The sequence below is a fragment of the Gadus chalcogrammus genome, chromosome 14 (assembly GCF_026213295.1).
Source record: "Gadus chalcogrammus isolate NIFS_2021 chromosome 14, NIFS_Gcha_1.0, whole genome shotgun sequence".
Lineage (NCBI taxonomy): Eukaryota > Metazoa > Chordata > Actinopteri > Gadiformes > Gadidae > Gadus > Gadus chalcogrammus.
Genome location: NC_079425.1, coordinates 10,181,812 through 10,198,080, shown reverse-complemented (window position 1 = coordinate 10,198,080; position 16,269 = coordinate 10,181,812). Strand labels below are relative to the sequence as shown.

The 16,269-nt window shown below is 40.7% G+C and overlaps 1 protein-coding gene across 2 annotated transcripts in view; it reads right to left on the bottom strand.

The window, feature by feature from the left end:
* dennd5a (DENN/MADD domain containing 5A) overlaps window positions 1–15,597 on the bottom strand; it is a 30,611-nt gene extending 15,014 nt beyond the window's left edge. Inside the window, exons 1-7 of one of the 2 annotated variants that reach the window (XM_056608654.1) lie at window positions 15,172–15,597; window positions 9,822–9,893; window positions 8,848–8,957; window positions 7,831–8,545; window positions 4,515–4,702; window positions 3,394–3,726; window positions 1,956–2,174 (exon numbers count right to left, since the gene is read on the bottom strand). In XM_056608654.1, the coding sequence (XP_056464629.1) occupies window positions 1,956–2,174; window positions 3,394–3,726; window positions 4,515–4,702; window positions 7,831–8,545; window positions 8,848–8,957; window positions 9,822–9,893; window positions 15,172–15,271 (1,737 nt within the window). In that variant the 5' untranslated portion in view covers window positions 15,272–15,597. The remainder of the gene's footprint in view (window positions 1–1,955; window positions 2,175–3,393; window positions 3,727–4,514; window positions 4,703–7,830; window positions 8,546–8,847; window positions 8,958–9,821; window positions 9,894–15,171) is intronic. The other variant, XM_056608655.1, reaches the window with a different exon arrangement.
* Window positions 15,598–16,269: the final 672 nt, after the last annotated feature.

The following is a 16,269-nucleotide window of genomic DNA, read 5'->3' as shown; positions in this document are numbered from 1 at the left end:
ATCGCTTGCTGGTTTTAGTTACTTTAGTAATGTGTGCATGTAAAGTGAAACTGAGTTTTGCGTGGGTTGTTGGAAATGTAGAATAGAATACAATTGAAGGTGGAAAGAAAAATTAAATATAGAAAGACAGATATGGTTGGAATGAAAAATAAGGCCTGTAGATCAATAGATTAAAGTTAGATATAGGTAGATAGTAGGGCTGAACGATTAAGGGAAATAATCTAATTGCGATTATTTTGAACAGTACGATAACGCTTTAATATGCGATTTTTTTATTTATTAAGCTCCTTATGTTCTGTATTAATCATTAAAAAATCAATAAATCATTCTTTACTATGACCATCACAACATTCGAAGCAGTCAATATATAAACTGCTCTTTCCTTTAGGCCAGGCTGATGGGTTGAGATGAATTTATATAACATCTTTATCTAACTATTTAATTGTAAAAGAAAAATAAATATAAATCGTACTGATCTCCAGTCAGTAACGGTAACAAATCAGAACAAGTAAAAAATTTGCAGCCCTTGCAATTTGCGTACCACGTTCTATTAAATCGCGATTTCATTTTTGGATTTGATTAATCTTTCAGCCCTAGTAGATAGGCATTTAGATATAGATTATAGAACAATTTCAGATTATAGATAGATAGAACGATGGATAGATTAGAGATCTATAGAACGATAGAACATTTGATCGATTATAGATAGATTTCTTCTAAATAGGCAGATAGATTGATTGATTAGGCCTTTAGATTATAGAACAATTTAAGATTATAAATAGATAGAACGATAGATAGATTAGAGATAGATAGAACGATAGAACATTAGATCGATTATAGATAGATAGAACAATTATAGATTGAATAATTTCTTGCTCATGTCGCCTCCGCCTACATAGAATCAAAATAAGGCCCCGTTCACACGAAGCCGAAACGGGCGAAACCGTTACGGTTTCGATCTATCCGGTTTCGAAGTATCTCCGTAAAGACGAAGCCAAGCGAAACCGGGTAGATCTGTAGAAAACGCTGTAGTACACATTCCAGGCCCATAAGGGGCGCCGCTTCTGGTACAGAAATCCAGAAGAAATGAAATAAGAAGAAGAGGCGAGCATGCGCATAAAGGCTGCCCTTATGCGCATGCTCGCATGTGATTTCTGAGACTCTGCGGGCTTAAGAGCCATTGGCTAGGAGGTCGAGGGGTGGGGCGATGACGTCATGGTTTGCGGTTTCAGTCGGTTTTCAGGCGTACACACGAATCCAAAACGAAACCGGGTAGATTTGAAACCACCTCCGAGGGTGGTTTCAGAAGTTTGCGGTTTCGGTCAGCGGATTCGCCGGCTTCGTGTGTACGGAAGGCCGAACCGTACAAGACCTTTGCGGTTTCGCCATGAAATCGGCTTCGTGTGAACGGGGCCTAAGAAACTGGAAATTGGAACACCAAATATAAAAGAGTGGTTGTTGAAATGATAAGCAGTCTCACATGTCTCACATTTTGTACCAAATAAAATCAACGCTTCAATCAATGACTGTTTTGTTTTAATTCCATGCTACTTGAACTCTATACACTGTATATCATTCATTAAATGTATGTGCTGCTTTGTTTCCTCTTCTTAACCTCTTACTTCTATTTTCTATTCTGTTTCACTTCTAGCTATAAGAAAGGAGAAGGGCTTTCAGAGGTTGCTAACGAAGCCTAAACGTGTTTTAGGAAGTAATTTGTAACTTTTTTTTTTTTTTTTTAGAAGGCACGGTTTTTAGAATAGCCACGGTGCGAAAATATATTATTTTAGGCTCTGCCAGCTGTGTTGTTTGTTTCACTATTTTAGGGTACTGAAAACAGTCCAGGCCTGCTTCATACTATTAACGTGGAGCTGTGGAGCATAACAACTTAAGTGTTGAAGGTAAAGCCTGACCATATGCTAATCAAGGGTAAATTCAACAGAGGACGATCTTACCTTGTCAAAGTTCTGCATCTGGTCTCGGTTGGTGAACCAGGACTCCTTGTCCTGGCTGGGCTGGATGACAAACACCTCGTAGTCGGCAAACATCTGCGTGAAGCGGTTGGCAAACACCTCGCGCACCTGGATGTTGATCTGGTGCATCAGCAGCTCTTCCTGGTCGCACTGCACTCTGGAGTCCTTGTTACTGCTGGAGTCTTCCCTCACGTCCAGTTGCTACACAAAAACAACGACAACACGTATCATGAAGTCCTTGTTACAAAGTGTCTTCCGCCACGTCCATCTGGTTAACAACAACAACACATCATGACATTATTAAGACAGAAAACACCATTTATACCCGATTTATACCCGATTATCGGGTATAAAAACTTTATCTTTCAGGCATGTTTAGATGTGAAGGCAAATCGAGTGATAGATTGTTTAGAGTCTGTTTTGTCTAAGCCAGGATTTTGAATGAATGAAGATATTCAGTTTTGCCCTATAATATAAAATTCATGAAAACAAATATAAACAGACTTTTATAAATAATAGGTAGTCTAAATCTAAACGTTCTTCCAATAAAGGTGCTGCATTGGAAGTGAGATAAGAGTGCTGGCAGTGCTGGAGACTTTTAGCTGGCACTTCCGTCACACTCCGCTGCACTGACACTTATTTGCAAGTCTCTACAATTCAATTGACCTCAAAGACGAAAGACATTTTTCAAACAGAGGGGTGCATGTTTAAACAAAGTACACAGACACAGTACACGAGACAAAATACAATACAAAACAAGTCACACCTGAATATATACGTACTCATTCAAAAGAGGGCTTCGAGCTATCGTAATCATAAACCTCTTAGAGATAGCCCTAGATGGTTATTAGAATGAAGAGAGCCCCCCCCCCCCCATGTTATCTTATCGACTTGTTAGCGCAGGCAGCTGAAGGAGTAGCAGGGTCATGGGAAAGGATGTGAAGGTCTATTGTTCTAATTTATGGAGCAAAGAGATAGCTGGCACGGCACATACATTCCTTTCAATTGTCCTGATAACGTTGAAAGGATCACCATCACAGATGTCAATCAAAACACCCAGAAGCATCCTCATATGAATATACGATACGGTGTGGAAGAAAACAAATGAATTGAAAAATATAAACTTTAACAATCTAAATAATCCAGTTTGCACAATGACCGACATGCTTTCTGATAAGACCAAGTTTCTGTCAGGCCTTGTCCAATGAATAGTCATGCAGATCCTTCAGTGGTAAAGGGATCAGTGTTTACATGAGAAAGACATCTCATGGTTTAACCAATGATGGTCCCTAAAAGCAAGTGCTTTACTCTACCTTGAATGGTCTATAGGACATTCCATGGACGACACTGACTAAGAGGTCACAATAATACAAACACCCTCTTAGTTCGCTTTTGGCCAGCCATGATGCATGATCCTCACCTTCTCCAGACTCAATCCTGTCCTCTTGACCAAGGCCTGCAGTCTTGCTATGGTCTCGTTCTCCCTCAGCAGGTAGGAGTTGAGGGGCGAGCTGGCCAGGTTAGCGTTGCGGTTGTCCGGGAACATGTCTGGGGCGCGGAAGCCCCCACCCCCGCCCACCAGGAATTTGGCCTGAGCGGCGCTGGTGCGGAGGAGGTTCCCCTCAGGGGCCATGTCGAAGGACACAAGCACCTCCGAGATCTCCTGGATGAACTCCAGCTTGTTGGGGAACTGGGGAAGGTCCTCCGGCAGCTCGATGAAATGGTTGTCAATGTCCACAAAACACAGGTTGGCCTGTGATTGGGGAACCGCACCATTAATGAAAAGTATAAAAAACACATGACAACACTGTCACTGGTAAATAAAACAAAGGTTCTCTTATGCAGGAACATGCACTTGTGTTGAATGTGTATATTGTGTGTATATTTCTGGCTTAGTGTCTTCTAGTAGGTATTCTTTTAGAGTGATCTGATTGTGATCTGATGATCCAGGATGTTATTTTTTAAATACATTCAACACAATAAATAGGATTTAAAATATGAACAAGAAATAATAGAAGAGGAAAGCCACACTATTGAACTTTGTTCCATTTATAGTGAAAAAGAAAATCAACAGGCAATTTTCTCCAAACAGAGTGAATGCATAATTGAACATCTTTGCACCAGTACAAACTGCTTTAACAAGGTCAACAGTTGATAACAACTGATGACAATTGATAAGAGTTCCTTTATGTGAAATGTTGACACACATTATACTGATGAGTCGTATTTTGTGTACTGCATTACTTGGCTTGTACTGCATGCAACGGCCTGCTAGAGAGCTGAGTAAGCAGTAAAAATGACATTAGTTTCAAATCATAAATAATTTATGATTTTAGACTGAGCATAACATTTAGCTTCCTGTACAAAATAAGAATCATGATTTTAAGATATTTATGGCGGTTACTGCCAAATAATGCCACGATTTTTTTTGGTTTTGATAAATGACCATGCAGCATTTTCTGCTGTATGAATTGATCAATGGGCCGGTCCACTGATCATCTATCCAGTGAACCATATGCGAGCTGGAGAGTTGATCGGTACCTCCTGGGGCAGCTCCAGGTTGGTCCTGTCATCTTGTCCGTTAGAGTGGAGCCCCATAAGGTAGGGCACCGGAGCGTCCAAGAAGTGCAGGAGGGAGGCAGGCAGGATGGGCACGTAGACGTGCTGCCACTGGAACGGGAACATTAACGCTGTGATGCTCTCTGCCACCGCCATCAGCCTGTGGTAATCTGTGTCGAGCACACAGCACAACACACACACATACAGGCAGACGCATGAATACGCACACACAGGCACAAACACACACACAGGTAACAGAAATTAGTAAGAGTGCGTGCTAGTCTCAGTGCTTTTATTCTGCAGTGGAGCATCCTGCGTGGATCTTGGAGACACCCCGCTATTGCTCTCAATATCTTCCTCATTACAGCATACACAAAACAAAATCGTGTTATACTATATATTGTAGTTTTTGTTTTCTTTTTTTATTAGAAATAAGGCAGCCGTGAACCCCACAAATATATTTCAGTAGCGTGAGAACTTTAACTTTCCATTACTGAACTACAGATATGAGAAGGAATGTAGGTCAGTGAGCAAGGCGTACGTCTTTTGCTATGACTTCATGGGGTTGTAGTCACAGTAATGTCAAGTGTTCGTCATCCATGTTAACCTCTGTTTAGCCCTCTGTATCAGCATTTCAACTCTATCCAAAGTCCCCATACCAACAGTAGTGCGGCCTTTGCAGGGATATGGTGCCAAAATAGATCCCAGTGCCTCATTCGGCCTTTCTCTTGAGCTCCACAGCAGTCTTATCACTCGGCCAGGCCTCATCCCCCTCCCAAACATGCCACAGCACCATTCCCAGAACACGGACAAGAATACTAATGCAGCGTTCTTCTTTACTACTACTTAAGCACAATAGTAAGTTCCTTTCTACTAAGCTCCTTTCTAAACACATGGTTGCAGTATAAATAAAACATGCAAATGATTTCCCAAACTTGCTGCTTGATGTTAATATTCAGGGACATCATCATTTCTTTGGTCTGACACATCAGGGTTGAAATAAATTGTATGCCAGACAGACCTGAGCTGTGCAAAATGATTGTGAAAGTAGGAACACAGTTTATCTTATCAGGCGTGTTTATAGCTGCAAGACAAATGAAGTGAAAAGTTTATAAGATGGGATTTGTCAAAGCCAGGATTCAAATGAGAACATTGGGTATTGCCCAATAATACGCAATTCTGTGCAAAGAAGTGTTACAAAATGAGATACTTTCTAGTTCAGTTATTTTGAAAGGAGTCAATAGAATCAGTTGTAAGGTTCGATTTTATCGTTTTAAATTCAATGTTTTTGGTGAACTACTTTGCATCTCTGGTGTAATTGGTTAAAAAAATGTATAAAGTCAGTAATTAACTAAATAACATATAAGTTATAATTTAGAAAAATTCAAGTCTACATGCATCATGTTTGTATGCTGGAGGTTATGGTCATGAATGTGTATGTTGAGGAAAGATTACAGGGAATCCAAGTGAATAGAATTTAGCTGAAACAGCTCAATTATAGCTGAATTCATTGATTGCACACTGTGTGTGTGTGTGTGTGTGGGGGCTGTTAACAACAGGGATACAAAAAAGCATAACGACTCATTAGCTCTAAGAGCCAAGGAATTGAAAGACTCTCCAAAGACATTTGAAGCAAACCCACAGAGACACAAGCCCTGCCTGTATTAACAAGGCATTTAATTCTCCGTGTCATCCACACTGAAGTGAATTCGAATCGGATGGCCACTGCTTCGAAATCCATTCCAAATAGGACCGTACAAAATGTTTGTGATACTCGCCTTGTTAGAACACTAACAAAATATTATAATATTACAATCATGTACCAACTGTGGGAAACTGCTGGGGAATATTATCTAAATTAGAAGCAATTTTTAGTACAAAATAAGTTCTCTCTTCCCAGTGTGCGCGTGCGTGCGTGCATGCCCCTGCCTCTCTCTCTCTCTCTTTAAGTGCTCTTCACACACTCTGCAGTGATGAGCCGCGTCCGGGGGAGGGGCGTTACGTCACCAACAACCAATAATAATCATGCTGCAACACTGCCATCCTCCTCGTCCAGGGGGTTGCCTAGCAACACCATAGCTTTGCCCCCTTAAGCGCATCTCTCTCCCCCCCCCCCCCCCCCCTCTTCCCCTTCCCCAACTCCCCCCTAAAGCCTCTGGCACTCAGTAAACAATTTACCTTTTCATGTCCCTGTAATGGATCCAACCACTATGCCAGACTCCCCAAACAACCCCCACACAGACACATGCTATCCAGTGTCTTGAGAAAGATATACTGTATATTCATAGGAATGATGAGGTTGCTAAGAAAAATAATGCCGAACAGGAAAAACAAATAAGAGCTGTCATCTGAGCTAACAAAGACAGCCCTTCACACCACACTGATGCCGAGCCTCATGTGTTCCCCAAGGGTTAAAAGTACACAAGACAGAGCTCGAACCCCCTCTCACACATGGCCACGACTTGAGTTACATCCGGTGGGTGCAGCCTACGGCAAGAGAAGGGTTCTTAACATTTGCACAAGCTGGGATTCATGTTGTGCTTCTTTAAGCACTTCTATTCAGCAGGTTACATAATGTGATGGATACGAGTGGCTCTCAGCATACCAAACATGTGCCAAGTAACCAAGTTGCTTCGGGCAATCTGAGATTTCTTATGCAATCAGTCGACAATAACTGTCTGTCCAAAAGTTTTACATTTTGCTTTTCCAGCAGATGCATGTGAAAGGGGACTGTCGATTGGATGGTAATGAAGATCTTCAGCACACTCTTCTGTCCCATCTAAACCTAGGATCATGTTGCCAAGCAAATACGTAAAAAAGTATATAGCCACCATAAATAGAGGAGCAGCAGCCCAGACAATGAAATATTTGCCTTTGAAATATTTCATTGAAAAATATTAACATTTTCAGTATATTTACCAAATCATTATGAGTAAAATTATTAGAGCCCCCTTATGTTAAGCATAGTCATATACATTATTTTAAGATAAAAGTGCTTGATGGAACTCACGTCAATAAATTAATTAGAGGTAATATACACAATTAAAGTTTGCTTTGAACAGTTTGATCACATGACTGTCATCACTCACAATGTTGTAGCGCCACAGTATTGGTTCAGGTCAGCCTAGTCTCCAACAAATGTACTCCCCTCACTCAAGCTCTAGTTCCAAGCCCAATAATATGCATTCCTATCCCCTTTTTTTTTTCCAATCTGAAAGCAGTTAATTAAAGTGTGTGTCGGCTCCATACGGAAGTAAAAATCTCGTGACAAAAAAATCTGCAGAATTGCTTTACTTACGCTGGGAGTAGAGCAGTATCTGGATCTCCAGCAGTGCGCAGGTGAACAGCTGGATCACGTTCTCCACCCCCAGCAGGTCAAACACCTCGGCCATGGCAAAGTCAAAGAGGGGCAGCTCGGCCGTGCTGGGCCTCTGGCACACCACGGGCCCGTAGACGCCAGAGAACTTGAGGGAGCGTCCGGCCGGCGGCAGCGGCACCTCGTAGAGCACGTTGTAGATGTAGCTCTCCAACGGGAGGGGCGGGGGCTTGGGGGCGGTGACGGCCAGGTGGAGCTGCTGCAGCACCTTCCTGCTGGCCTGGGTGAAGGCCATGGGGGCGATCAGGCAGATGCACTTTGACACAAACAGCGTGTCCCGGCTGATGTCGTACGAGTTGAAGCGCTGCAGGCGGGAGATGGCGGGGGCGGCCTGGAGCGTGGGCTGGGGCCTGGGGAGCTGGCGCGGCGGCAGCGGCGGGAAGGGCCGCGGCGCGGCGTCCTCGGGCCCCTGGGGCGAGGTGGCGGGCGTGTGCAGGATGTCGTACTGCTCGGCGTTGTGCATGTGGTAGAGGGTCTGCATGGCGCTGCAGATCTGCTTGCTGGTCACCTCCTCGAAGAAGGTGAGGGCGAAGCCGTACGTCCGAGAGCCGTCCTCCCGAGTGATGATGAACGAGTGGAACTGGGGCTCCCGTGTGTCCACCTGCGTCCGGAAGGCCAGGCCCTTTGGCATGCACAGCTGAGGGGGGGGATGGAGAAGGAAAGAAAGGCTGTTTGTGTGGAGCAATGGGCCTTACTCACGGCCATCTTGGTTGTTAACCATAGCTAGGTGGTGGAATCGAATGCTGAATCCTTCATTGGGCTCCCCCAACCAACTAGTGTTGAGCACCAATATGGTCAATAGGTGAATATGGCCCATGACAGATTTGTGTGAGACTAAACAGTAGAGCCACTGTTGATTTAGGCTATTGTAATCAAGATCATTTGTCATTATGATAGTTTTTGCGTCATAGAAAACGTAAATGAATCAGCATATTATACCATGCCAACTGCATCCTGGTCAAATGGGTTCCATTCCACATTCTCTGGATAGTGCGCTAACACTTTGGACTTGAAGGTTCTCCGCAGGGGGCTCTGCTCAAAGTTCTCACCTAGAGGAAGGCCAGAACCAGAAGAACACACAAGAGAAGGAAAGGGCTCAGTCAAAGACATGTGGAAGTCCAGTCAAAAGCAGGCTTTGAGTGCAAAACACTCCTCCAGGGAAATAGGAAGTCATTTGATTTATTTCTCGGAGAAAGCTAGTATTACAACATATGAAGCCATCAACTGCACCCTATATAATAGATGACAATATCCACCAGAATAAATCATGAAATAATAAGTATTCCAAATATTTCAAACACAATTTAATCAAAGTAAAGAACCAAACGTACAGAATATATAGATGGGTTACGAAACCAAAGACATTTGAATATCTAAAGGGTTGATGCATTTCGTGACAGCTTTAATTGCAAAATAAAAAAGCAATAGTAAAACAGAAAACGTTCAAGAAGATTTGAACCCAGATTGAAGCAGAAGTGATGCGCACACCAAGGCATGAATGAAAAGTCATTCAGAGGGTAAGGGGAGAGGACATATTGACCAAGCAGCACCCAGTGCAGGCTGCCCCGGTACGGGTGCGTTGTTGTGTGAGAAACAGAAGCAGTGATTGTCAAACATAGGCCCGATGTTCCGCCGCTGCTGGCAGATGGGAGGGAGGGGGGGGATACAGGCAGGCGGGGTCAACGGCAGAAGAGGAGGAAAATCAATTTGGAGCGCAAGAGAGGAAAGGCTTGTTCCCACACCGGAGCAGAATTGCGGAGTCGTGAAAACTCAAAATGTTTAAGTACAAAAGCCGGGGTGCCATTGAAGAAGGGTGTGTCAAATTTAAAGTTGAAGGGTAAAAGCTGAGCCAAGTTTTATAAGGCGGGATTGTGCAGAGATTGGGGGAGCAATGGGGAAGGGGGGGAGGTTACCTTCATCTGCACCCGCCAAGTTTCCTCTGGCCCCATCTCTGAATTTAGTAGCCTCTATATATTGGCATAAAGCTACACAACAAATAAAACAAGAGTATTAATGAAAGGTTGTCCCTATAAGGTTAGTGCACCGCTTCTCAGAAGGTGTGCTTGAAATTAAATACACATTTTGTTCTCTGCCCTTGTTTGAAAAAAGAGAGTAGCGGTCAGATGTATTGACTCTGCCCTTTGACACTGACTAAAACCTGAAGGGTAGGTTAGTGAAGTGCTGTTTCTAATACAGACATTTTTATGAAAGGGGTTCTGTCAAGAGGGTATTAGTTCATGCGCGTGTTGAACAAAAGTCATTTTCAGGATCAGACCAATGGGGAACGCAAATCCTGAACAAATGATGTCAATGGCCTAACTTCTCTGCTCTTTAATTTTCGTGGAAACAAGAGTTTATGGCCATTTTTCACACGTATTAAACAGTGCTCTCTTATATAGTCAATAGCTGAGCATGACAGTTCCCTTTTATGGCAGTATCAAGACCTTTAATCATTTGGTTATTCAAAAATTCAGACTGCCATTAATTGTGCTATGTGAAATCACTCTACATGCAAACTATGGCAAGTGGCATCAGGCATATTGTGTTTGTTCACGTATTGGGTGAAGATCCTATAAGGTTTGATGTTAGATTTTCTGATTTCTGAATGATGAAGTCTTCTTTGGAGACACTTACCATTGAGGTGTACCATTGTAAATGTAAAATTTTCAATTCAATTTTCCTTTTCAATTTAACATTTCAGACTGATATGTAAGGAAATTATGTTATTGAAAACAGGAAAACAATTTAATTGAAAACAAAAACTCACACAAAAGTTCACAAAAAAGAAGTTCACATGACACAATTATAACATGAAGATGAAGACTACAGGGTAAATGTGGTCACATTCAGAGATCATAAGATGAGTGCTTCCCCTTCATCATCAATACCACACCCAGACACAAATAAACAGTTAGTTGCACAAGATGAGAAAGGCATGTTATCACTTGGCTTGCTACGCCCCTGCTGTCACACGACCCACCCGATTAAGCCCAAGTGTGAATCCTCATGATCCCCCTTGTCCTTCCTGGGGAAATCAAAGCACCCAATATGGCTTCTCAGCTGGTATCATGCCTTCTAATGTGTTCATGTAAGGATGTCATTGGATTGGAGAGCAGTAGATTGTGGCAGGGCTTATCTCCCTGTTTAAGCTTGTTGTGTCGCGGGATGCTATGACTTAGTGATGATGAGATAATAAGGGCAGGTGATGCAGACTCCCACAATCCTCTTGTCTTTCCCATCAAATAGCTAGTCCCACTGAGCTGTTTTGAGCATGACCATTCCCCATGACCTCAGGAGGCAAATAAGGAGTAGAATCGTGTCATCCAATTAAGTCCCTATATGAACCTCAAATGCTCCAGCGCGTTTAGTATGAATATAGAGTATAACATTACTAATGACCTACATGCTAGTATTTGTAAAAACAGACATTTTGATAATAACCAGCCTGCTCCAAGTTTATTGCAATAAACGTTGGTATTTTCTTGAAAATCTAAGTTTGATTGATTTAATATTTGTTTGTATGTGCTTCTGAATGATGCTCTTCATAGGCAAATGCCATAAAACAAAGGACAGACAGGTCACATACAAAATCTTAAGGATTTGGATAGTACATGGTACTTTATTTTTACCGCAGGCATTTTTTTCTTGATCTCTTTTACTAATTTTGTGTTACAGAGCCTACTTACAGTTCTGACACCCTCCTAGGCAACCCATAATAACAAGGATAAAGAAAAGAGAATAGATCAACAGTTTTTTATCGAAAGGATATACCTTGTATGTCTTACATTAATGATAATTGATTAGTGATTAATAATCCTTATTATTATTACTTTTTCCTGCCTTAGAAAAAAGCTATTCTTTTTTGTTGTAGATCATTGTTCATTAACTTGTCTTCTGCTAACCCTTGCTCGACTACACTGTCTTCCATCTGCTCTCGTTTGATTTGACGAGCAGCCTAGATCTCATCATATGATATTAAAAAGAGTGACAAAATGCTAAATATTGCAATTCTGATAAATAATTCTGATTCTGTAAAAACGTTGACACAATGTTATGACCTTTTGTTCTATTTTTTCCTTTGTGTGGTTTAACGTATCAGTTTAAAATTGGGGTTTGGTTACTATAGGTCTGTCAGTATCCACAATCGTTTTTTATATGAAAGTGGCTAAACCGAAATTAACCTAGTTGAGAACCTAGCGAGTCTGAATGTTTCCGCCGCGATTACATTGACATTTCTGGATGCATTTCTTATTTTTTTCAATCGGGTATTGCGGATGTAAAGAATCCAAAAACTCACATTCCTCGATTTTTTTCCACTACTGCTAACTTTAAAGTGGCCCAAATCCAATTTCAGAAAAATGTGAACAGCACAAATCCAGATCCAGATTTCTTTATCCTGATTTCGGCCACTTTCCTATAGGGTCCTAAATCTATACAGATATTCACATGTCTCAAGATCGACATTCGTTACCATTCTGCACTGGCGGGAGCCACTTACTGAATACGTCAAACATAGAAGACAGCTTCAGTGGAGGGAGTCAGTGGAGGGACAATAAAAAAAAATAACTTAATCGTAGTAATGTTGAATGTGATATTTTTTACGAGCAATAAATCAAAATTTGGCAATATTCTTGTCAATATAAACACCCTATATAAAGGTAATCTAAATCTCTAAGGGGTCCCTACAAAGCGATCTAGATAATCAACTTGCACCTTGTGTAAGGGCCCTTTCAACTACAGCTCCTATGCTATAAAATATCCCCATAACATATTACTTCATTTTTCTTAACAGTTTGGTTCTATTCGTGCTATTTCAAAATGTGGAAGAAAACGTGATGTAATGTTGTATGATCTGTTTGTCAATTATTATCAGACACAACCACCGATGCTTCAAAAACAAACAATGACCAACAATAGATTTGCTGTGAGTGTTTCTGCTGAACGGAATATAATGTGACAAACCCCTGATTCATGGATCTGGTTTCTCGGTATTACTTTTACACGCGAAGGCTAGCTTTATGTGACCTAAAAATGCATTGACATCCATTGTGACCAATTTAAAAATGGATCTGCTCTTTGATGGAAACAGTGTGATAGGGAACTCCTCCATAACAGAATAAATTCCCCTGCCGAGCCCACGACAAATGGACAGGCAAACTGAAACTGTAATAAGGGGCCTGACTGCGTTTTTTGTTACTAAGCAGAATCCCCTAAACCGCCTCCCTCGACCAGCAAGCACAATGAAGATAAAGAATGTGGGAGCTTTACTTCCTTTCTTAACATGTGTTATGTACCTAGAACCAACTTCTGCTCTTATCAGATATTTTCTTTAAAAGAGTCGGCTAACCTATGAAGTCTATGGGTTGTTGATGTTTGGTGTTGGGGAATAGGTTTTCAAATCCACAGCTAAAGTGTGAAAAAACATTCATTATTGATTATAGTGGTGGCGAAAACTGGTATATTGTATTTAGCAGAATAGTGAGTGGTCGTTCCCCTAAGGGAACGTAGTGATGTTTGTTTCTGCATTTAAGACCACTTCCTTTGATGAAAGAAAACCACTTCCTCTACGGCTGCATTTAAAACATAATACATTCTTTAACATAATGTGATAGATATCTCAGTATCATCACCAAAGCTCCTCCAAAAACAATTGGCAATTAATAATGTACTATGTTTTTGATCTAGCATAATAAGATCAAAAATAAATATATCTGTATACAACTAAGATTTGTTTCTTGTTAGTGGGACCTCTCCACCAAACCAACCTTATTCACTCCTTTGTAAAACAGGTATACCCTTATTTGCATCTAGCTCTATCATTTAGAGTTAGGCCTACACATAATGTGGCTAACACACGACACCGCAAACAGTAGGCTATTTGAATTACTTGTTAATGTTAATACACTGTTCAACAATAGGTTACACTGAAAAACAATAGGTTATTGGTCTCCCCTTAGATGAAAGAGCCTGGATGAAGCCATTGAGTTTTTTTAAGCCGGACCGTTGAATATATCCAGAAACATCTTAGCCAATAGCCCAAAATACAAATGAAAATCCTACTAGTACTGACTTACCAAAACAGCATTGTACTTAACATAGAAATATGTTGCACAACCTGTTTCTTGTTTCTGTTCTCTTGAGCAAACGTTTTTGGGTGGCCTATTAGCATTTACTTCCGATGTTAAAAAATAAATAACAATCTTTTCAACAAAAAAGGAAATATTTTGTATGTAATGATAATGAATAAAGCGAAACTTTGATATTTAACCAATTCAAATGCACTGTCCAAGTTTATTTAGTAGCTATTTAGATATGAGCGAGGCAATATTATTCTTTATTTGTTTTAGTTAATGTAGCCAAATACATAGTGTAGGCTACATCCCAATCAACCCTGATTGAATGGGCGATTTTTTTGCGCATCCACTAACAGTCGGCACGGACACAGGTACGTCCAGATGCACGAGGCCAGTATTAAAACATGTCACTACTCACTAGTGTCACACGCCATCGACAATGTCTACAACAATACAATTCACGGATGACCTTTCGTTAACTTCATTGGTTAACAAGGTAAAATGTATTCAGATATAATATTTTCAGTAAACGCTGGATAGTCCAATATAATGAGCAGGCTAATGTTTATGACTAAATCAGTACACAATAAACAACCTTTTTTTTTATTTTGACAACCAAATATTATTTGGCTACATGTTAACATTAGGTATAAACAATTACTTATTATAATATCAGTTAATTTACCTATAATATGCCATTTTTAGCTAGTAGGCATGCATTTGTATGGATGGACAGACGCGTTTTGCTGCAAACGGACAGGAGTCGAGTCCGAATGCGCAGCCCTACAGAATGAGAGTTGTTTATATGTAGCCCTAGAGACGTTACCTTTTTAACAAGCCCGGATATTTGTCGTATCATAATAGCAATGTGTAGGTTGTATGTTGGAACAAATTAACTGCTTATATCCCTACATGGAAACATGTCGAACGAATGTAAAGCGCATCTGAATCTTCGAGTTGGTGTTAAAGCGCACCGAGGCTAGCAGTTAATCCGTTCAACCCCAAACTAGCATAAAATAAACACAGGCTGTGTAAAGATTTGGGCCTATGCGCATTGTATAACGTGTTTGACAATGAAATGATCATGAAAGCAAATATATACACCGTTTAAAATATACATGGAAGTAGCCACCATCAGTATCATTCTTGAGCATCATTTCTTTTCTGCCTTATAGCTAACGTTACTTACCGGACAGTTCGTCTGGTTCCAACCCGCTCTCGGTATCGAGTCCGCAGATTACAAAATAGTCTGCGAACCGACAGGAATTCGAGCTGAAGCCGGTGGTCATTTTGAGACTGGTCCGGTGGCACCCTTAACCTTATGCTCTCAATAAGGTGCATATTAAATGATATCGCTGTGATTTCCCTCTGCCATCACAGATGCTGTGTTACTGCGAAGCTCGGAAATCAGAGTGTAGCAGTCGTGATGCATTGTGGTCCACCAGCAGAACGACAGATGTGTTCATGTGCCTTCTTCACCCGCTGACATTCCGATCAACACCTCCTTAATCTCGGGTGTGAGCACTGGGAATGTGCTAGTGCCCCAAAGAGATTACGTTATTACGTTATATTTACCTTATGTATGTCACTAGCTAAATACATCTGGTGGGTAAAATGACACAAATGGTCTGTTCTACGCTATTGTAGTATTGGTGGCCTACTACTATAATAACATTCCATAACGCTCTATTCTATTATATTCTATTATATTCTGTTATATTATATTATATTCTGTTATATTATATTGTTGGTCTACTACTCAGATTCAAAATCCATACTTATATTCATATTTAGTGGATATAATAGTATATTTTATTCTACACTCACATCTGATCAGCTTTATTATATTCTCTTCAATCCTATTCTATCTGGTTTTCTACATACTCAGAATCACATTCCATACTATTCTATTCTATGAGGCCTGTATTCTATTTTATTATCCACTCACCGATTGATTGTCTGAAAACATGGGCTATTGTATGATGTTAATTGCATACAATTAAATTGAGAGTGTAATTGACAGTTCTTCAAATAAATGAATAATCAATATATTATTTCGTCATCACTAGGTGGTGCTAAAGCCTCCCATAGACAATCGAGGCTGAATGGATTTTTAAACACGGTTAAAATACCATTATAATAAGTGTTCATATAACATTTCTCCTGGGTTTATCTCACAGGGAAGACTGGTAGCAATTTGTGCTTATGCCATTATTGTTCGTCCTAAAGAAAATATAAGGTATAAACCTTTCCATAACATAATTTAGAGATGTAGAAATGTAAGTTC